Here is a 23,034-nt window from a genome sequence, read left to right as displayed (position 1 = left end):
CTCCTCCCATAGTGCCAGCCCTTCTAGGACCATGGAACAATCCCAATAGCAAAAATAAGAGGCGCACACCACACAGATCAACCACATCTGCTGGTAAGCGAAGACATGCTTCAGCTACAGACCCTGAACCTTGACCATGAACACGCCCTCTGACGCGTTTCACCCTGATTGAGCTTAGTTGTAGAATCATCTACGCTTCATCGAGGTGAAATGCGTCAGTAGGCGTGGTCAAGACTGTAGCTAAAGCCTCTGATGCAGTTGATCTATTTGTTTTTCGCCTCCCAATTTAGCCAATCAGAGCGATCACAGGATTAGCCCAGTAAATGCCTCTGGTGTTAGGAACCCCTTAAAGCACTGGTGTCCAACTGGTAGCCCTCCAGCTGTTGCCAAACTACAAGTCCCATGAGGTACTGCAAGATTGACAGTTACAAGCATGACTCCCAAAGGCAGAGCCATTATGGGACTTGTAGTTTCGCAACAGCTGGAGGGCCTTAAAGGGCCAGTGGTAGGGGGTAACTTCAAGCCCTTCAGGTGGGGAACTACTTTAATGCCATTCGGCCCATCTGTGTTTCCCAAAGGATTACCCTCCACGTTCCCCAGGATAGGACGTAGCTACTTACCTACGCAGGGGGTGGCCGTGGGTGCCCATCCCCAGCAAGTATTGCATTGTCATGTTGCGTTCACGAGGTGTCGGAAATACAAAGTCCTGTCGCCTCGAATGTCGAATTTACAACTCAGACTTGCAGGTTTTTTCCAAATTCCAAACCATGACGTCACCACGCTATATGACCTGAGCTCCGCCTCCAGGAAGCACAGTCATTGGTCGGTCAACTTCACGGCAGATGAAACGACCGTGCCTGCTATACAAAGAACCTATCACCTTACCTACTACGTGCAAAGTACAGGTGCCGAGGAGCACCATGTGGTTGCAAGTAGGCAGTTGAGGGGTCCTAACTCTTTGACGTTGGACCTTAGCAGATGCCTCAATAAAGCCAGGTGGAGTCCCCAGTCGCCGAACACTCAGCGCAGCGGTGTCGCCTTCAGCCATCGGTGTTTATGGTGATGAGATAATGTTTCCACCACCCTTCCCTGTACAAAGTTGAACAGAGATTCCAGAGGAGCAGGTTGAATCAGCTTCATGGGCTGCCCTTTGCTCCCATCACCCATCTGGGCTTCCCAAAGGATTACCATCCACGTTCCCATGGATAGGATGTAGCTACTTACCTACGCAGGGGGCGGCCGTGGGTGCCCATCCCCAGCAAGTATGGCATTCTCATGTTGCGTTCACGAGGTGTCGGAAGTACAAAGTCCTGTCGCCTCCAATGTCGAGTTTACAACTCGGACTTCCAGGTTCTTTCCAAATTCCAAACCGTGACGTCACGACGCTCTGTGACCCGAGCTCCGCCTCCAGTCATTGGTCGGCCAACTTCACTGCAGATGAAACGACCGTGCCTGCTATTAAGAGAACCTGTCACCTTACCTACGACGGGCAAAGTACAGGTCCGTGCTGAGGAGCACCATGTGGTTGCAAGTAGGCAGTTGAGGGGTCCTAACTCTTTGACGTTGGACCTTAGTACATGCCTCAATAAAGCCCCAGTCGTTGAAAGTTAAGCACAGCGGTGTCGCCTTCAGCCGTCTGTGTTTATGGCGACGAGATAATGTTTCCACCACCCTTCCCTGTACAAAGTTGAACACAGATTCCAAAGGAGCAGGTTGAACCAGCCTCATGGGCTGCCCTTTGCACCCATCACCTAGGCAACCGATTACCGACCTGCCCAGATCTTCCTCTTTCCTCTTCAAGAGGCCCCTCCAGGGACGACACGTTGTACTTCCGGGTTATTTAAATCCTCTTGCTTGCGTTCCAGCGCGCTTCCGGGTTTTGTGTCCCACGGGGAGCCGACGCCCTTGTGCGTTCCAAGACAGGGACTTCCGGCTCGTGCGTTTCACTGTGAAACGCAGAGCCTGGTGCAAGCGGTACGGAACGTGCGTGGGGACAGAATGGTTCGGGAGAGTCCCCATGCCTAGCAGGAAGTGGTCGTGATCGCCCTACACGAGCTGCTCTGTGGCCCCTGGAGCCTTGACAGTGACCCCGCCCTGCCCTGAGGGAGAGGTAACGGAAATGATGAAGGCAGGAACTTTTCTGGGGGGGGGGATTGTGGGGCTTTTGCTTGTCTTCTGGGCAGTCATGTGACCCATGCCAAGGCAAAGGCCCAGCGATGGCGAAGGGCAGTATGCGGAGGAGGTCATGGAACATAACCGAGGGGATTCGTGGAGAACCACATGTCCCAGCATGCAAAAGCTTTGCATGTGTTCTGGGCAGTCATGTGACCCATGCCAAGGTAAAGGCACAGCGATCGCGAATGGCGGTATGCGGACGAGATAATGGGACATAACTAAGGGGATTCGGGGAGAACCACATGTCCCAGCATGCGAAAGCTCGGCGAGGAATTGGCGTAGAGTAGGCCGTACATGCAACAGATTTTAACAGACGTGGGAACTCCCTACTGAAGGTACCAAATGCTTGTTGTCCACCGGCGCACAACTGATCCCTTCCCGCAGTTTTGGATTCCTCTTCCTATCGACGCTCCGAAAGACCAAGCCCGAAACTGCCACCCCATAAAAAATGTTTCCGTCCCGTGGGATCGGATTGTCCTAAGACATGGTAGTAGCGGAGATGAGCTTGGGCGTGCTCTGAACTCATCTTCAACCCCAACCATTTTTTTCGTTCTCCAATGAGTCGCTTGTTGGGTCATTCCCCACCCTATGGCTGACATGCCCCAAACCCACAACTTATTGGAGCACAAAAAGTTTGGAGGACGCCCATGCTTACCTTTAGCTGGCTCAATTGAGTATGCCCAAGGTGGTTGCCTTGCCACTTAAATCAACCATTCCAAAACCACCACCCCATAGAAAATGTTTACATCCCATGAAATAAGGTAAGACATGGTGGTAGTGGAGATGAGCTTGGGCATCTTCTGAACTCATCTCCAACCCCAAACTTTTTTTTTTGTTCTCCAATGAGTTGCTTGTTGGGTCATTCCCCGCCCTATGGCTGACATGCCCCAAACCCACAACTCATTGGAGCACAAAAAGTTCAGAGGACGCCCATGATCACCTGTACCTGGCTCAATTGAGTATGCCCAAGATCGTTGCCTTGCCACTTAAATCAACCATTCCAAAACCACCACCCCGAAGAAAATGTGTACATCCCATGAGATAATTTAAGACATGGTGGTAGTGGAGATGAGTTTGGGCATCCTCTGAACTCAATTCTAACCCCAAACTTATTTGTGCTCCAATGAGCTGTTTGTTTGGTCATCGACCACCCCACAGTTGACATGCCCTGACCCTCATCTCATTGGAGCATAAGAAGTTTGGAGGATGCCCATGCTCACCTCTAGCTGGTAGGTCAATTGATTATGCCCAAGATGGTTGTCTTACCACCTAAGTCAACCATTCCAAAACCGCCACCCCATAGAAAATATTTCTGACCCTTGAGATCGGCTTGTCCTAAGACATGGTGGTAGTGGAGATGAGCTTGGGCATCCTCCAAACTCATCTCCAACCCCAATCTTTTTTGTGCTCCAATGAGGTGCTTGTTGGGTCATTCCCCACCCTATGGCTGACATGCTCCAAACCCACAGCTTATTGGAGCACAAAAAGTTCGGAGGACGCCCATGCTCACCTCGAGCTGGCTCAATTGAGTATGCCCAAGATGGTTGCCTTACCACCTAAATCATCCATTCCAAATCCACCACCCCGTAGAAAATGTTTCCATCTCATGAGATCAGCTAAGACATAGTGGTAGTGGAGATGAGTTTGGGCATCCTCCGAACTCATTTCCAACCCCAAACCCAAACTTATTTGTGCTCCAATGAGCTGCTTGTTGGGTCATCCCCCACCCCACAGTTGACATGCCCTGACCCACATCTCATTGGAACACAAGAAGTTTGGAGGATGCCCATGCTCACCTCTAGCTGGTAGGTCAATTGAGTATGCCCAAGATGGTTGCCTTACCACCTAAGTCAGCTATTCCAAAACCACCACTCTGTAGAAAATATTTCCATCCCATGAGATCAGCTAAGACATGGTGATAGTGGAGATGAGCTTGGGCATCCTCCGAGCTCATCTCTAACCTCAACTCCAGACTTTTTTTGTGCTCCTATTACCCGCACTGTAGGGTCATTCCCCACCCCACAGCTCACATATCCTGGCCCACAGCTCACTGGAGCACAAAAAGTTTGGAGGACGCCCATGCTCCCCTCTAGCTGGTAGGTCAATTGAGTATGCCCAAGATGGTTGCCTTAACCCGTTAGTCAGCCATTCCAAAACCACCCCGTAGAAAATATTTCTGACCCTTGAGTTCAGCTTGTCCTAAGACACGGTGATAGCGGAGATGAGCTTGGGCATCCTTCAAACTCATCTCCAACCCCAAACTTTTTTGTTCTCCAATGAGCCACTTGTTGGGTCATTCCCCACCCTATGGCTGACATGCCCCAAACCCAAAGCTCATTGGAGCACAAAAAGTTCGGAGGACGCCCATGCTCACCTCTAGCTGGCTCAATTGAGTATGCCCAAGATGGTTGCCTTACCACCTATGTCAGCCATTCCAAAACCACCACCCTGTAGAAAATGTTTCCATCCCATGAGATCAGCTAAGACATGATTTTAGTGGAGATGAGCTTGGGCATCCTCTGAGCTCATCTCCAAACCCAACGCCATACTTGTTTTGTGCTCCAATGAGCCACTTTTTGGGTCATTCCCCACCCCACAGCTCACATATTCTTTTGTTGTCGGCATGATTGGACATCTAGTACTGGAACCCACGGTCATGTGACATTTCCATGACATCTAACGCACATTCTCCCAGACCAGAATTTTGGAGTAGCAGTGCTTAGGGAGAAGGAGCGAGTGGCTTTTCTAACAAAAATTGGAGTGTTTGAAGATGTATTTTGGGAAAGAAAAGCCTAATGCACAGAATAACGTGGTGGACCAGGGAGCTGGTCGTTGAGAGTGGCAGATGGCTAGTATTAAAGACTACAAGTGTACCTGACACAGAACTCCACTTTAATCAGAGGCAGGTACCATCTGGCATTCTGGTAATGTAGAGGTTAAGCTGGTGACCAATAGACTTGGAAGTTTCAATGTAGTGGCCCAGTTGTGAGTGTTGGAATATACTGAAAGAGGGAGAAGAAAAATGGCTCAGTAGTTTTCTAGGTTAAAAGAGGAACAAAGATGGCAGAACTTTCTGGAAACAGAGAGGGTAAAGCTAATGTTTGGTGGCGAACAGAACCAAGATAGAAAAACTGCTCCTGGAGAACGAGAGAAAAAAAATATGACATGAGAACTGTGCATTGGTACCAAAATCTTTATTCCTCTCATTTTCAAAGTCTGCAAACAGCTAACCATCAACCCCAATATAAGTTTGTTGGACATCCCATTCCAAAACCATGGTCATTATTATGGAGTTGGCCCTTCCTTTGTTGCTCCAACTGCCTCCACTCTTCTGGGAAGGCTTTTTGCAAGATTTCAGGGTCAGATTCTGATGTTGGAGAAGACCCAGCTTGCAGTCTGCGTTCAAATTTATCCCAAAGTTGTTCAGTAGGGTCAGGGCTTTTTTGTGCACGCCAGTCGAGTTCCTCAACACCAAAACTGGTTAAACCATGTCTTAATGGAGCTGGATTTGTGCACAGGGGGCACAGTCATGCTGAAACATAAGTGGGCCTTCACCAAACTGTTGACACATGGCTGGAAGTCCACAATTGTAAAATGTCTTTGTATGCTAATGTTTGTGTTTGGTGATTGCATGGCTATGTGCTTGATTTTATGCCCCCCGATTTTGGAATGTGATGTCCAAAAAGCTGATATACAGCCAGGTCCATAAATATTGGGACATCGACACAATTCTAACATTTTTGGTTCTATACACCACCACAATGGATTTGAAATGAAACGAACAAGATGTGCTTTAACTGCAGACTGTCAGCTTTAATTTGAGGGTATTTACATCCAAATCAGGTGAACGGTGTAGGAATTACAACAGTTTACATATGTGCCTCCCACTTGTTAAGGGACCAAAAGTAATGGGACAGAATAATAATCATAAATCAAACTTTCACTTTTTAATACTTGGTTGCAAATCCTTTGCAGTCAATTACAGCCTGAAGTCTGGAACGCATATACATCACCAGACGCTGCGTTTCATCCATGGTGATGCTCTGCCAGGCCTCTACTGCAACTGTCTTCAGTTCCTGCTTGTTCTTAGGGCATTTTCCCTTCAGTTTTGTCTTCAGCAAGTGAAATGCATGCTCAATCGGATTCAGGTCAGGTGATTGACTTGGCCATTGCATAACATTCCACTGCTTTCCCTTAAAAAACTCTTTGGTTGCTTTTGCAGTATGCTTTGGGTCATTGTCCATCTGCACTGTGAAGCGGCGTCCAATGAGTTCTGAAGCATTTGGCTGAATATGAGCAGATAATATTGCCCGAAACACTTCAGAATTCATCCTGCTGCTTTTGTCAGCAGTCACATCATCAATAAATACAAGAGAACCAGTTCCATTGGCAGCCATATGTGTCCACGCCATGACACTACCACCACCATGCTTCACTGATGAGGTGGTATGCTTAGGATCATGAGCAGTTCCTTTCCTTCTCCATACTCTTCTCTTCCCATCACTCTGGTACAAGTTGATCTTGGTCTCATCTGTCCATAGGATGTTGTTCCAGAACTATGAAGGCTTTTTTAGATGTCGTTTGGCAAACTCTAATGTGGCCTTCCTGTTTTTGAGGCTCACCAATGGTTTACATCTTGTGGTGAACCCTCTGTATTCACTCTGGTGAAGTCTTCTCTTGATTGTTGACTTTGACACACATACACCTACCTCCTGGAGAGTGTTCTTGATCTGGCCAACTGTTGTGAAGGGTGTTTTCTTCACCAGGGAAAGAATTCTTTGGTCATCCACCACAGTTGTTTTCCGTGGTCTTCCGGGTCTTTTGGTGTTGCTGAGCTCACTGGTGCGTTCCTTCCTTCTTTTTAAGAATGTTCCAAACAGTTGTTTTGGCTACGCCTAATGTTTTTGCTATCTCTCTGATGGGTTTGTTTTGTTTTTTCAGCCTAATGATGGCTTGCTTCACTGATAGTGACAGCTCTTTGGAACTCATCTTGAGAGTTGACAGCAACAGATTCCAAATGCAAATAGCACACTTGAAATGGACTTTGGACCTTTTATCTGCTCATTGTAATCAGGATAATGAGGGAATAGCACACACCTGGCCATGGAACAGCTGAGAAGCCAATTGTCCCATTACTTTTGGTCCCTTAACAAGTGGGAGGCACATATGCAAACTGTTGTAATTCCTACACCGTTCACCTGATTTGGATGTAAATACCCTCAAATTAAAGCTGACAGTCTGCAGTTAAAGCACATCTTGTTCGTTTCATTTCAAATCCATTGTGGTGGTTTATAGAGCTAAAAATTTTAGAATTGTGTCGATGTCCCAATATTTATGGACCTGACTGTAGGTGTGATGGTCTGGTGACCACGTACCTTTACAGCTACAATTTATTTATAAGAGGGATGAACAAAAATTGTGGTACAGTTGTGTGGGAGAGAGAGACAGTGTCATGGCTTCAAATTGTGTGGCTCACGTTGGGTTGCAGGTACAGGTAGGCTTGAATGCACCCTGGGCTTGAGGTTATATAGAAAAAGGAGACTTTTTGCTTAGTTGCTTAATTTTTTAAGCAAAGTATGGTAGAAATAACATTTGTGCTTGATTTATTTATTTACAGGACCATCAGACACCCGGGCGAGAAGTTTCTGCAGGCCACACTTCAGATAGCCACATCAAGTGAGGACATTGCATTGTTTTAAGTGTTATGTACTTGAGAAAGTTTTTTTTTTTTATGCTGTCTTATGAAGTATATGTCTGTGTTTCAGATATGCCGAAGTGTGTGGTGAAGGCATGTCCTCACGCTACGGGCCAGAAGACAGCATATCCAGATATCAGCCTCCACGCGTTCCCGCGGAAGATTCCACAGATGCAGGCCTGGCTGCGCCTAGCTGGCATGGATGAGGAGATGGTCAAAGACTTTACTGAGATGATCCTCGAGGATAAGCGATCGGACAAGTTTCGTATGTGTTCTGCCCACTTTACAGAGGACTGCTACACCATGAAAGGTGTCCGGAGGGCTCTCAAAGAAGACTCTTTGCCGACCATATTCCCCAAGGAGGTTCCAATCTTTGATGAGACGCTTGATCCGTGGGTGAGGAGGAACAACAGGAGGGCCAGGAATGAATTCCTTGCCATGGAGCTCTACGGCGAACCATATGCAAGGCAAAGGAGATGTTCTTGTGATTGCCACAGGCAGAGTCACCTGGTGGACACAGCAACTCAAACGGACGCAGTCTTTATTTTAGCCATGGTGCAGCAGGTGCCGTATACAAAACTGGCGAGCCACAAGAGCATCACTATGGACCATGAGTACACCAGGAGTACGGAGCTTGGACTGGCAGGGCCACCACAGGCAGTGCCCATAACGACAACACAGAAGACCTTCCTCCCTCATGTTGAATTCCGACCAGCTGAAAACAATCAACAGGAGATGAAGTAAGTATACCTGCAATGTGTTGATGGCGATTATTCAACCCAGTATTCTAGTCTCATCATTCAGGGATAGGAATTTACTTGCAATAGATAAAAATGGCGCTGGAGGAGGTGTATAATACCCCAATACGCAAAGTTAAAATAGTATGTATTAAACTGCATCATAGTCCATCAGTTTCATAGCAGAAGTTAGCAGCAGCCCCATAGTGTGAAGCAGACTCTATCAATCTGGAAAAGGAACACAACGGGGCGCCAACTAAGTGCAGTATTTAAAACACAAGTTTATTGACATGTCTGATTTATCTGTGATCTGATGGTGGGTACAAGTCAGGTTCTCCAACTGGACTGATGTTTCTGCTCCTCACTGCACTCAAAGATCATGAGGGATCATGACCAGTGGAACGCAACCGAAAGTGGCGTCACCAGGAAGGGACGTGGTTACGGGTTTCAAAGCTTCCACTTCTTAAACCCATGCTCTCTATAATGTGTAACAGGTTGATAAAGAAGCGGAAGCTTTGAAATACATAACCACGCCCCTCCTTTCAGCCCTTTGGTGACATCATTTTCGGGTTCTGTTCCACACCATCCCTGCTATTTATGGTCGAGATCCCCCATGGTCTTTGAACGTGGTGAGGAGCAGAAACATCGGTCCAGTCGGAGAAATCTGACTTGTGTCTACCATCAGACCACAGGTAAATCAGACATACCTGCCTTTCTCTTTTTTACATATGAGTTGCCCATTGGCTTTTTTGTGTTTTAATACTGCACTTAGTTGTGGCCCCCTTGTGTTCCTTTTACTGTCCCCGCGTGACAGTTTCCCACTTATTTCCTCTCAGAAGAGCTTCTCATAACATTTTTTATTGCTATCCATGACCTCAATTTTTTTTCCCTTCAGAAAATTTCTGCTACAGGTTTACAGACCTGTTCTCCTGTATTTCTGGGCAGCCAGGCGTGACAGATTGTGAAATTTATTACTAAAGATGAGACCGATTGCCTGTCTAAACAGAGGCATACCTACGTGGTCAGGGTCAGAATTCATTCAGTCGTAAGTGCAACTTTAGCACGGCCAAAGAAGGAATTCTTGATTCAAGCCGTAACATTTTAATATATTTGTGGCACAATGCGTCTCCCTGCCACTGTTTAGCATTGCTTTGCATTTTGACTGGATAAATGCCAATATGTTGATGTAGGTTGACATTGCTATCGACTCTCCATGACACTCCGCTTTGCTGCTCATACCACAGCCCATCCCTCTTAACACTTTGGGCTGCGGCATGTAGCCAGCAACACCTCCTACCCTATTGTAGTGCCCCAGCTCAGCAGCCAGCACCAAGGATTTTGCTGCAGCTGTGATGGAGGAAGGGGCAACTGGAGAACACTGTGTAGGTGAGCAGTTTTGGGTAAAACAGCAGGCCTTAAAGTGTTACTGAACCCACAACAGTACAATCAGTCTGCAGATGCAGTAAAGAATGCTTGTTATACTCACTGTGGAACCTAAGGGGTTAATCCTCTGCATTGTGTAAAAAGGCTGTTTGATCCTGTCTTCTCTGATCCTCCCCTTCTTCCAGTGTTCCCCTCTTATCTCCTGATAACGTGTGGAGTCACTCTGGACATGCTCAGTTTGGGGTGTATTGCTAGAGAGGTTATTTTTTTTCTTTTCTTGGGAGAGTGCATGTGATCAGCACAGGGTCTCTCACCACTGTCCAGACAGAGGCCAGGGGTTCTGCATCCTGCTAGAGCAAAACTCTTTCTACCAGCTTTAACCCGTGCTCTGCTGGACACTGATGGAAGTCACAAGACTGCTATATAAATGATAAACCCTCTTCGTGTCAGTGAATCTTCTCAATTTTCTTCATTTATTTTGGACTGTCAAGGGTGAAGTGTGACTTTTTGAGTGTCAATTTTAGGGTTATTTGTGTTTTTTTGGATATTTTATTTATTTTTTTTGGACACTGGTTTTTGATTTTGTACTGCTCTATACTGCTGATGAGAAAAGGGATTTAGCTGTTTATAGTTGCTAAAATAATTGCATTTCCATGTTGTGTGTACTGTGGGAGAGCAGATATAGTGAATGCGGGGTCCGGGGAGAGCGGATATAGTGAATGCGGGGTCTGGGGAGAGCGGATATAGTGAATGCTGGGTCTGGAAAGAGCGGATATAGTGAATGCAGGGTCCGGGGAGACCGGATATAGTGAATGCAGGGTCCGGGGAGAGCGGATATAGTGAATGCAGGGTCCAGGGAGAGCGGGTATAGTGAATGCAGGGTCCGGGGAGAGCAGATATAGTGAATGTGGGGTCCTGGGTTTAGTAACACTTTAAAAAAGACCCTGTCGCTTTGCCCTAAACATTGTCTCTTTAATCCAACTTTTCTAGTTGTAGACACAGTGGGTACGGGTTCTGTCAGTCCATCCTCTGTGACTCCATTCTGGAAGATTTTCCTCCATTTTCTGGTTCTGTCACTAGAAAGTCACGAGTTCTTTAGGCAATCAATCCAGTTCGGGGATCGGCAAGCTATCGATCGTGACCTACTCATCACCCGCCGACAGCCAATGGGTAGATTGTGAATACGGCCCTGTATTGACGGTCTTTTCTCCCCAGGTTCCACTGCTCCCCTCTTCACTGCAGAGCGGGAGGTATCACAGTACTGGATTGAGGGCAGAAGCGGGAGCTGCCAGAGTTAAGTTTTCACATTAACCATCAGGTGATTGGTTGCTAGGATGCCGGGTGGTCCTGGCAACCAATCACCAGCTTGTTAATGTGAAACGTTAACTCCAGCAGCTCTCCCATCCCCTCCCCTCTCCCATCCCTCCATCCAGTACTGTGATACATCCTGCTCTCCATTCTTCTGTTCACCTCTATTAGGTAGAAAAAACCTACACAGTAGTGTGTGTGTGTGTGTGGGGGGGGGGGGCAGAGGACACTGCTATGGGGGGGTGTTGATGGGAAGGGGGGCAAAGGAGGACACTGCTTTGGAGGGGCACATGTCACAGCTGTGTGGGGGAAGGGCAGGGGGCACTACATAGGGAATGGATTTGTATAGGGGGCAGAGGACACTACAGTGTGTGTTTGGGGAGGGGAGGATGTGCAGGGGGGCAGAGGACATTGTTATGGGAGGGGCAAAGAACACTACAGTGTACAGTGCGGGTGATGTGAAGGGGGGGGGCACAGGGCACTGCTGTGGGGGGGCAGAGGACACTGCAGTGGGGGGGATGATGTGAAGGGGGGCAGGACACTGCTCTTGTTATGCAGAGGAAAATACTGTATGGGGATGGGGGGGCAGAGGACACTAGAGTGTACAGTGGGGGTGATGTGAAGGGGTGGGGGCAGAGGACACTACAGTGGGGGGGGTGATGTGAAGGGGGGCAGGACGCTGCTCTTGTTACGCAGAGGACACTACTGTATGGAGATGGGGGGGGGGGGGCAGAGGACACTACTGTGGGGGGGATGATGTGATAGGGAGCAGAGGACACTACTTTGGGAGGGTGGGGGGCACAGGACACTATGCTGTGTTTTAATTGAGGGCTGCTAGTCCCCCCATGTTGTCCAGATAGATCGCAACCTCTGAAAGGTTGCCTACCCCTATTCCAGATGAATCTGAGGAGTCCTTGATTTGGCCTGCTAGATTCTTAGGTAGCTAGAACATCAGTCAGCGAGATGTTCATGTTGGATGCCCATTGCTCCCTACACAGAGATTTTTTTTTTTTCAATTATGATGATGAGGTCACATTATGTGGTCACCCTTGCAGAGTTTGGGAACTAAATGTCAGAACTTGTTTTTCATTCCTACAGATCCAGACAAAGAGAGAAAATTGAAGCAGACATTCCTGCTGTGAAGAACGTTGGCACCTCCCCTACATCGTATTCAAACACAGAGGACAGAAACTTCTCAAACATACACATTAAAGAGGAACCCTTCTCAGATGAAGAATATCCTCTGGACAACTCCATAAATGGTATACAGTATCCACCCATTCATATCAAAGAAGAATCCTGCGAAGAAGAACTTGTTCCATTCGAGATGGACTATACAACTGTTGTTGTCGATGATTACCCCATGTCCTGTGAAGACATCACGTGTCCTTCCCGAGCTGAGGTCCCTATGCCGGCACACCAGATGAAGGAGGAACTGTTTTCAGACGATGAAAATCTCCTTCACTCCAATGTCCCCACATCTGCACGTGATATATGGTCTACATCCAATGTTAAGAAGAAACGTCTCTCATCTGAAGGACATCTAATGCCACCTGATACTTCCACACCTGCCCCCCAACTACAGCACACATTGAAGAATCAGGCTGCCATCAGTGATACACGACCAAGGAATAACTTCTCAGACAGTCTTCCTCACTTTGAGGGACCTCGGTCAAGCTCTACCAATCCTGAATCCATGGAGATCACTGTGACGGTGAACAACTGTTCCAAATGCGAGGAAAGCTTCACCAGCAACGAGGAACTTCTGCAGCACAAACTGATTTACCATCAGGAGAAACTGCCGAGCATCCATTCTGAGCCAGTGCAAGAGATGAATCCAGAGACAGCAGTGGTGACAGATGCAAAGGCTGTTCGCAGGACTCCACCGTTCAAGTGTCAGTACTGCGGGAAGGTGTGCAAATCTCTAAATTTCCTGTCCAGGCATGAGGAGATCCATCAGACCAAAACCTACACTTGCTCAGAATGCGGAAGGTGTTTCACCAGTTCCATTGGCCTCACAGTCCACCAGAAGACCCACAAGGTTGACTACCCCAAGTGCAGGCAGGCCTTCCTCATTGACTCCAACTTAATTCTACAGCAGCAGGTCTGTACGGCTCAAATATCAATCATCTGCTTTGAGTGTGGTAAGGTATTCGAGGTCAAGCAAAGCCTCAAGGAGCATGAGTCTTTACACGAGGACAAAACCATTTACCGGTGCTCCGAATGCCAAAGCCGCACCAAGGGCTCTATCGATGGAAGAAAGCCACAACTTTTAAGGACTGCAGAAGACATTATACTGCAGCAGAATGGATATTAAATTGTCGGTTGGATGTTGAAAAAGACGTAGAGTTTCTTATGCTAAGTGGATGCGGTCTGGAACTGGATTTGACATCCACTAGAGTGAAAAAACGGCTGGGACAAGTCGTAAATGTGGAAAGGTGAACCTGTGAGAATAAAAATACATTGAATTCTGTTTGAAGGTTCAAACTCCAGGCTGTCCCCATCCCAACTTTTATCTTGGATGTTGAGTCACAGACCTGGAACTGGCATGGAGCCAGTAACGTGGTTGAACTGAACATGTTTGTTCCAGATCAGTAACTCATCAAGTAGTGGAGCAAGGTATGACTAGATGAAATGGGGTCCTTTTGCAAGTGGAGCCTTCCAGAGGTGTCACTGTTCTTATTTCTCAATTTTGGTAGGATATCTTCTTTCTAGAAAACAAAGAGCCCCACCACAGTCACACACTATTGTTATCATGACATTAGAGGGCAAAGGTCAAACCAGCCCAGTTGGTTTACAGCTCCCCCCACCATGGTTGTCCTGGTACAGCTTTAATACCCCAGACATTAGATTGGGTGGGGAAATCCACACGAATATAGGGACAGTATTACACACTCTATGGAGCTGCAATTGAACCTAGGACTCCAGTGCTACGGTGGGTGGACCTTCTACAGCTTCTCCCCAGTTGGAAGATAAATTGGTAAAGTAACAAAATCGGTCATTTTCGGTGATTCCTGCGGGTTTCCTTATTATTGTAATTTTGCTATTTAGATGCCATGTCAAAGGAAGATTTGGTCTTATACCTCTGAAATTTGTTAAAACGTCCAGAACGTTTTTACACATGTAGGCTGGCGTTGTCTTCGACAGCGGTTACTATTTTCAATAAACGATTTGTATTTTCACTAAGCGATGACTCCCAAGCTGTCCTGTGTTCAGTGCAGATTGAAGAGCTTCTAGGGCAGCCTTTCACAACCAGACGTCTTCCTGCTGACGCCCCGAAGGACCAAGCCCAAAACATCCCAAAGCCGCCACCTCGTAGAAAATGCCTTCTGTCCCATGATATCAGCTTGTCCCAAGACATAGTGGTAGTGGACATAACCTTGGGCGTTCTCCAAACTCATCTCTAACCCAAACTCAGAAATTTTTTGTGCTCCTTTGAGCTGCAAGATGGGTCATTCCCTGCCTCCAAGCTCATGTGACCCGGCCTGAAACTCAAGTACAAAAAAGCTGGAGTTCAGAGGACGGCCAAGCTCACCGGTAGCTGGTAAGGTAATTGACTCAGCTGAGTATGCCCAAGATGGCTGCCTTACCTTCTAAGCTAGACATTCTCAACCAGAGTTCTGTAGAACCCTAGGGTTCCTCCAGAGGTTGCTAGGGGTTCCTTGAGCTGTGGCTGATTGACTTCCAATTTGATGGTGTCTACATAGTTCTGGTTTTCTTCAGTAAGCAATTTCTGCTTCTCAGATAAGTTCCCACTGACACCAATGATGTTTTTCATCTGTCTTTAAGAAAGAAATTCTTCCCAAAGACCAGAAATGTAAGGAGCATTCTTCATTTGGACCATCACACCAATGTACAGCGAGCTTTAGATGCACCAATCGTAACAGGGAATCCCCTGGAACCAAAAAGTTATTTCAAAGGTTCCTTCATGGTTGAGAGAGGCTGTTCTAGGGACTATAATGTCAGAAGGAGGTCTATGGTGTGGTAGTAATACCCCCAGGTGAGGTATAAAGCACAGCTATACCCCATATTCCTGCCTGGTCTATGGTGTGGTAATAATACCCCCAGGTGAGGTATGAGGCACAGTTACACCTCCTCCTCTTTGCTGCCGTGTGGTATAGTAATAATACCACCAGGGGAGGTATGAGGTACAGTTACACCCCCTCTTCCTGCCTGCCCCATGGTATGGTAATAATACCCTCAGGTAAAGTATGAGCAGGGTGGGCGCCACCCTAAGGCTGCTTAGGCAGCCGCCTTACGGTGCCAGGATGGGGGGAGAGGGCTGTAAAATCCCAATCCCCAGCTGCTTACCCCAACGAAATGCACCTTCGCCTGTGAACACAAAAATCCTTGCACCGGAATTGAGTAAGAGGCATACCTCTTCCCCCTGGATACCATATGGTATGGTAATAATACCCTCAGATGAGGTATGAGGCACAGTTACACATCCTCCACCTCCTGGCTACCCAATGGTATGGTAACACTACCCCCAGGTGAGATATGAGGCAAAGGTACACCCTATCATCTTGCTTGGGCCTATGGCATGGTAATAATACTCCCAGATGAGGTATGAGGCACAGTTACATACCCTCCTCCTGCCAGCCCCATGATATGGAAATATTACCCCCAGGTGAAGTATGAGCACAGTGGGTGCCACCATAAGGCTGCTTAGGGTGCCAGGATGGGGGGAGGGGGCTGTAAAATCCCAGTCCCCAGCTGCTTACCCCAACGAAATGCACCTTCGCCTCTGAAGACAAAAATCCTTGCACCGGCTCTGAGTATGAGGCACACCTCTTCCTCCTGGCTACCCTATAGTATGGTAGTAATACCCTCTGATGAGGTATGAGGCACAGTTAAACCTTCTCCTCCACCTCCTGGCTACCCTATGGTATGGTAATAATACCCTCTGATGAGGTATGAGGCACAGTTATACCTGTTCCTCCACCTCCTGGCTCCCCTATGTTATGGTAATAATACCCCCAGGTGAGGTATGAGGCAAAGTTACACCCTATTATCTTGTTTGGGCCTATGGCATGGTAATAATACTCCCAGATGAGGTATGAGGCACAGTTACACACCCTCCTCCTGCCAGCCCCATGGTATGGTAATATTGCCCCCAGGTGAAGTATGAGCATGGCGGGTGCCACCATAAAGCTGCTTAGGCAGCCTTTTTAGGATGCTAGCATGGGGGGGGTAAAATCTGAATCCCCAGCCATTTACCCCAACAAAATGCACCTTTGCCTGTGTGGACAAAAAACCTTGCACTGACCCTGAGTATGAGGCACACCTCTTCCTCCGGCTATCCTATAGTATGGTAGTAATACCCTCAGGTGAGGTATGAGGCACAGTTACACCGCCTCCTGGCTACCTTTTGTATGGTAATAATACCTTCAGATGAGGTATAAGGCACAGTTACACCCCCTCCTGGCTACCCATGGTATGGCAATAATACCTCAACGTGAGGTATGAGACACAGTGACATCTCTTCCCCTTTGCTTGCCTTATGGCATGGTAATAATACCCCCAGGTGAGGTATAAGGCAATGTTACACCCCATCATCTTGCCTGGGCCTATGGTATGGTAATGAGGTATGAGGCACAGTTACACCTCCTCCTGGCTACCCTATGGTGTGGTAATAATACCTTTAGGTGAGGTATGAGGCACAGTTACACCCCCTCCTGTCTACCCCATGGTATGGCAATAACACCTCAACGTGAGGTATGAGACACAGTGACATCTCTTCCCCTTTCCTTGCCCTATGGCATGGTATTAATACCCCCAGGTGAGGCATAAGGCACTGTTACGCCCCATCATCTTGCCTGGGCCTATGGTATGTTAATGAGGTATGAGGCACAGTTATACCCCCTCCTGGCTACCCCATGGTATGGCAATAATACCTCAACGTGAGGTACGAGGCACAGTGACATCTCTTCCCCTTTCCTTTCCTTTCCTTATGGCATGGTATTAATACCCCCAGGTGAGGTATAAGGCACTATTACACCCCATCATCTTGCCTGGGCCTATGGTATGGTAATGAGGTGTGAGGCACAGTTGAGCCGCCTCCTCCTCCTGGCTGTCATACTGATTATCCCATAAATGTGGAGAACATGCCCTTTATTTTGCCCTTTATTTCATAAATGATTTAAGAAAACGTAAAAAAACCCTTAAAACTGAAGGACACTTGGCTGTCATCCCCAATGCTCATCAAGCCAGATATGGGCTAGCCTAGCAAATAAAAAGGTGTGCTGGGTGTCGCTCTTAGTCTGGTCCATTGCCTTAAGATTCGTCCTGCTGGGATTCCTCTATCAGGGGCAATGGCCCCCACTGGTACAGCTCCCAGGGCGGCACACAAGCCATTCCACCTCGACAAGTTGGCAACACCATCAGAAAAGGGCTTCTTATGTATCTATGCACATAGATCGGGCGGAAAGAGGGTAGGTAAAGGTTGGTACTTTGGCCTTCATCCGATAATAGGGACAGAGATGTCCTACCATTTTGATTAGGCAATTTATTGAATGAGTAAAAAATAAGTAAAGAGTTACAGATATGAATATATTATGTAGTCAAAACAATCAAGCGCTGGACCCGAGCACCTCATTCCAGCTCGGTGTAAAGTTCACAAGAAGACCGCAACAACCAGAATAACCTGTCCCTCCTACTTGTTTGGGTGAAACGTTGAAGTCAACTTCTAACCCAGGGACATTCTTCAAAAAAACATCTACAACAAAGGTAAAAGACTCTGAGCAGGGAAATGAGTGCAAGGGCGTGTTTTTGAGAATCTTAAAGAGAACAAAAATGAAAAACAGGAGAGATGTGATAAGTGATTTGCAATGTAGGAAAGCTTGACCTGTCTTTCAAAGTTGGCAGGTCGTACACCTGACATAAAGCCTGATTTATCCCACCACTGAAATCTCTGATGTTCTTCAGCCCTCCCGGGCTGAAAGAAGGGTTATTGAGTAGGATAGCAAGCGGCATGTGTGGTGATAACAATCATCCCAAATATTTTACCGAGTCCCATATTCTCAAAGAATATTTAGGCAATGGGTTGGTGAAGTGTTTACGTAGATCTAGAATTGTCCATTGGACTGTATCTATAGCTACAGCCCCATTACGTAGTCTTGGTTTCCTTCAAAGAGCTCAAAGGTGTTTTTCACCCAGGCCCCCAAATCATATCCAGAGAATACATTTTACAAAAAAAATGGTACACAGCAGGTGCAACTGGCCAGATGTAGTATATGGTCATGACCAGGTAGCATATAGCTGTCAGGACTTCAAGCAGGGGTTTCAGGCTGTTCTTCATCAGGAATATGGATGCAACTATCTGAGTAGCTTTTTTCAGATGGATCATCTTTCTTACCACTTCTTTGTGGATGTGCATCAGAGTCTTCAGAAACACCTTTAGAAGATGCTCCACATTCCTTGTGGATGTGCATCAGGGTCTTTAGAAACTCATTCAGAAGATGCTCCAGGTTCCATGTGGATGTGCATCAGGGTCTTCAGAAACACCTTCAGAAGATGCTCCAGGTTCCTTGTGAAGGTCCATCAGGGTCTTCAGAAACTCCTTCAGAAGATGCTTCAGGTTCCTTGTGGATGTGCATCAGGGTCTTAAGAAACACCTTCAGAAGATGCTTCAGGTCCCTTGTGGATGTGCCTCAGGGTCTTCAGAAACTTTGACGATGCTCCAGGTTCCTTGTGGATGTGCATCATGGTCTTCCAAAACACCTTCAGAGGTTTCTCCAGGTTCCTTGTGGATGTGCATCAGAGTCTTCCAAAACACCTTCAGAAGTTGCTCCAGGTTCCTTGTGGATGTGCATCAGGGTCTTCAGAAACTCCTTTGGAAGAAGCTCAAGGTTCCTTGACAATGTGCCTCAAGGTCTTGAGAAACTCCATTAGAAGATGCTCTAGGTTTCTTATGAATGTGCATCAGGGTCTGCAGAAACTCCTTCAGAAGATGCTCCAGATTATTAGTGAATGTGCATTAGGGTTCTCAGAAACCTTTTAAGAAGATACTCCAGGTTCCTTGTGGATGTGCAGTCAGGGTCTTCAGAAACTCCTTCAGAAGTTGCTCTAAGTAGATGATGATAGAGAGTGAATATAAATGGAAGAGCCAAGGTTTTCTCTTCTAACATCCTCAGTGGCTAGCAGGTCCATAGAATGGTCCTTTAGGCATTTTGTGGTAAAGTCTTGATTATGGGGCTCAAGTTCCCAGCAATTGTGAAGGATGCTTCAGCCATCCAGTCAAAGCGATCTCTTTTCATAATTTGATACAAGATGCTCACTGCCAGCAACTGGATTCCAGTGGAATTTCAGTATGGTCATGATCATCCAGTCTACTATTGTCACATGGTCCCATTCATTATTTATATAGACAGTGACTAAGTATTTGGAGTCATCATCAAACGTAGACCCATTCACAGGCCGAGGCATAGGGGGAGGTCGAGTTCTGAGCCCCACTGCTGTCCATTATGGTAGAGGTGGTGCTGATCCCAGCATCACCTGTGGACCCAGCCTCAGCATGGGTCTTCATGGATATCATCTTCCAGAAAGAAGTGCTGTGCTCTATGAGAGAAGTGGTGGTACAGGTCCCAGGATCACCAGAGGTCCCAGTCTCAGCTGAGGCACAGGTGGGAGCAGGGCAATAAGACCCTGAGGATTCCAGGGATACAGACAAGCATTTCCTGTTATTGGGAATTTCTGAAAAACAAGCCAAGCAAGAAGCAGAAACCCGGGATCTCCAAATGGTGGTGTGAAGGTGAGTGTCAGCTTCCCCCTCAGTTGAGGACACCATGTACAGGGGACTCTGATGTTGGCCCTGATGTAAAGGGGGTTCAAATGAGGACTCCGATGTAAGGAGAGACTCCAAGGGCAGACTTGGTTGTGTGCGGGGATTCTAATTAGGATTCTGAAGGGTGGGACTCCTAAGGTAGACTCTGATGTAAGCGGGCACTGATGGGGTACCTGATGTAAGAGGAGACTTTGATGTAAGGGGGCACTCCTAGGGTGGACTGTGATCGGGACCCCGATGTAAGGGGGGACTCCGAAGTGGATTCTGATGTAAGGGGGAGCACCTAAGGTAGAATTTGCAGGGGACCCTGAGGTAAGGGGGGACTCCTCTAAGATGGACTGTGATGTAAGGGTTAACTCCTAAGGTGGTCTCTGATGGGGACCCTGATGTAAGGGGGAACTCCTAAGGTGGACTCTGATGGGGATCTTGATGTAAGGGGGAACTCCTAAGATGGTCTCTGATGGGGACCCTGATGTAAGAGGGAACTCCTAAGATGGTCTCTAATGGGGATGCTGATGTAAGGGGGAACTCCTAAGGTGGACTCTGATGAGGACCCTAATGTAAGGGGGAACTCCTATGATGGTCTCTGATGGGGACCCTGATGTAAGGGGGAACTCCTAAGGTGAACTCTGATGGGGACCTTGATGTAAGGGGGAACACCTAAGGTAGAATCTGAAGGGGACCCTGAGATAAGGGGGGACTCCTCTAAGATGAACTGTGATGTAAGGGTGAACTACTAAGGTGGACTCTGATGGGGACCCTGATGTAAGGAGTGACTCTGATGGGAACGCTGACATAAGTGGAGACTCCCAAGGTGGACTCTGACATAAAGAGGGACTCCGAAGTTGGACTTTGATGGGGACCCTGATGTAAGGGGTAACTTCTAAGGTGGACTCTGATGAGGACCCTGATGTAAGGGGGAGGTCCTAAGGTGGACTTTGATGCGAACTCTGATGTTAGGTGGGGACTCCAAAGGTGGACTGTGATGGGAACTCGGACCTAATGGGGACTCCTAAGTTGGAATTTGATGGGGACCCTGATGTAAGGGGGAACTCCTAAGGAGGACTCTGTTGTACAGGGGCACTCCTAAAGTGGACTCTGAAGTAGGGGGGCACTCCTAAGGTGGACTCTGATGTAGGGGGGCCCTCCTAAGTTGGACTCTGATGTAAGGGGGCCCTCCTAAGGTGGACTCTGATGTAAGGGGGCCCTCCTAAGGTGGACTCTGATGTAAGGGGGCCCTCCTAAGGTGGACTCTGTTGTAGGGGGGCCCTCCTAAGGTGGACTCTGTTGTAGGGGGGCCCTCCTAAGGTGGACTCTGTTGTAGGGGGGCCCTCCTAAGCTGGAGTCTGTTGTAGGGGTCCCTCCTAAGGTGGACTCTGATGTAGGGGGACACTCCTAAAGTGGACTCTGATGTAAGGGGGAACTCCTAAGGACTCTGATGTACAGGGGCACTCCTAAAGTGGACTCTGATGTAGGGGGGCCCTCCTAAGGTGGACTATGAAGCTACAATTTGTAGAATATAGAAGAGATTTTCTCAGCCGGCAGATATCAGTAGAACGCAGGCTGGCTCCTCCTACTGAGAGGGGTGGAGATCTGGACCAAACCGACACTCCAGGACCAGGATCTGGATTTTTTTCAAGGTGACATTTTCAGCCAAAGAGATGTGAGCGGTTCCAGTCACATGACTATAATAAAGATCGTTATCTGCTTTTTGAAGAAAGGGATGTTAAAGAACTCCGACCGTACACACCACAAAGGGGCGCTCCGCTGTGGGTGACCCTTCCCCCCTGACCCCCCTACACACCATAAAGGGGCGCTCCGCTGTGGGTGACCCTTCCCCCCTGACACACCATAAAGGGGCGCTCCGCTGTGGGTGACCCTGACCCCCTACACACCATAAAGAGGCAGGAGGGATGAGCATGGCAGGATGAAGATGAGCCCCCATAGAGGCAGGAGGGATGAGCATGGCAGGATGAAGATGACCCCCCCATAAAGAGGCAGGAGGGATGAGCATGACAGGATGAAGATAACCCCCCATAAAGAGGCAGGAGGGATGAGCATGGCAAGATGAAGATGACCCCCCACAAAGAGGCAGGAGGGATGAGCATGACAGGATGAAGATGACCCCCCTCCATAGAGGCAGGAGGGAATATTATGACAGGATGAAGATAACCCCCCATAAAGAGGCAGGAGGGATGAGCATGACAGGATGAAGATGACCCCCCTCCATAGAGGCAGGAGGGAATATTATGACAGGATGAAGATAACCCCCCATAAAGAGGCAGGAGGGATGAGCATGACAGGATGAAGATGACCCCCCCATAAGAAGGCAGGAGGGAATATTATGACAGGATAAAGATAACCCCCCATAAACAGGCAGGAGGGATGAGCATGGCAGGATGAAGATCCCCCCCCCCCATAAAGAGGCAGGAGGGATGAGCATGACAAGGTGACCCCCCATAAAGAGGCAGGAGGGATGAGCTTGGCAGGATGAAGATACCCCCCCATAAAGAGGCAAGAGGGATGAGCATGACAAGATGACCCCCCCCCCATAAAGAGGCAGGAGGGATGAGCATGACAGGATGAAGATACCCCCTATAAAGAGGCAGGACGGATGAGCATGGCAGGATGAAGATGACCCCCCATAAGGAGGCAGGAGTGATGAGCATGACAAGATGAAGATGACCCCCCCCCCCCCTTACTGGGATTGAAGGAGCCCAGATCTCTGCATAGAGCCTGCTGCTTCCCATCTCCTCTGCACAGCCACCTATGGGGGAGGGCGGCACCAGATGTACATCTGGGCATGGCCTGAGTCGTTTTAGGTGCAGATCAATCCTTCTAGAGGCGGAGCCGAACCTGATCCGTGGCAGGCGTGGTCACGCAAGCACAGCGCTCACTACTCCACCTTCTTTCCTGGCTTCATGCTCTACTTCCGCTTCCGGTTCATTCCC

At 48.0% G+C, this 23,034-nt stretch overlaps 1 protein-coding gene and 1 long non-coding RNA gene across 5 annotated transcripts; one reads left to right on the top strand and one right to left on the bottom strand.

The window, feature by feature from the left end:
* Nucleotides 1-1,960: 1,960 nt before the first annotated feature.
* LOC149466112 (uncharacterized) lies at nt 1,961-14,484 on the top strand. Of its 3 annotated transcripts, none has more exons than XM_089672771.1 (4): nt 1,961-2,110; nt 7,793-7,851; nt 7,941-8,610; nt 12,397-14,484. In XM_089672771.1, exons 3-4 carry the CDS (start codon nt 7,943-7,945, stop codon nt 13,613-13,615), a joined length of 1,887 nt encoding a protein of 628 aa, XP_089528897.1. In that variant the 5' UTR covers nt 1,961-2,110; nt 7,793-7,851; nt 7,941-7,942; the 3' UTR covers nt 13,616-14,484. The 3 variants fall into 3 exon arrangements, with proteins under 3 accessions (XP_089528897.1, XP_089528896.1, XP_089528895.1); XM_089672769.1 differs by lacking the exon at nt 1,961-2,110 and adding an exon at nt 2,184-2,339; XM_089672770.1 differs by having other exon boundaries at nt 7,793-8,610.
* Nucleotides 5,353-23,019, bottom strand: LOC149466111 (uncharacterized). 2 transcript variants are annotated; one of them, XR_016312152.1, is made up of 2 exons: nt 22,940-23,019; nt 5,353-8,585 (listed from the first exon to the last, which is right to left on the bottom strand). It is a non-coding gene; the product is annotated as an uncharacterized LOC149466111 (long non-coding RNA). The 2 variants fall into 2 exon arrangements; XR_016312153.1 differs by lacking the exon at nt 22,940-23,019 and adding an exon at nt 22,786-22,919.
* Nucleotides 23,020-23,034: the final 15 nt, after the last annotated feature.

Source organism: Staurois parvus, unplaced genomic scaffold, assembly GCF_062004578.1.
Source record: "Staurois parvus isolate SC_StPar_1 unplaced genomic scaffold, SC_StPar_1.0 ptg000132l, whole genome shotgun sequence".
Taxonomy (NCBI): domain Eukaryota; kingdom Metazoa; phylum Chordata; class Amphibia; order Anura; family Ranidae; genus Staurois; species Staurois parvus.
This window is presented reverse-complemented; position numbering and strand designations above follow the sequence as displayed.

What these genes read in the sequence shown, in the direction of transcription:
- LOC149466112 (XM_089672769.1), top strand. An exon ending in ACTTCAGATAGCCACATCAA is followed by an intron (nt 7,852 to 7,940) that starts GTGAGGACATTG and finishes TCTGTGTTTCAG; the next exon opens with ATATGCCGAAGTGTGTGGTG. An exon ending in AACAATCAACAGGAGATGAA is followed by an intron (nt 8,611 to 12,396) that starts GTAAGTATACCT and finishes TCATTCCTACAG; the next exon opens with ATCCAGACAAAGAGAGAAAA.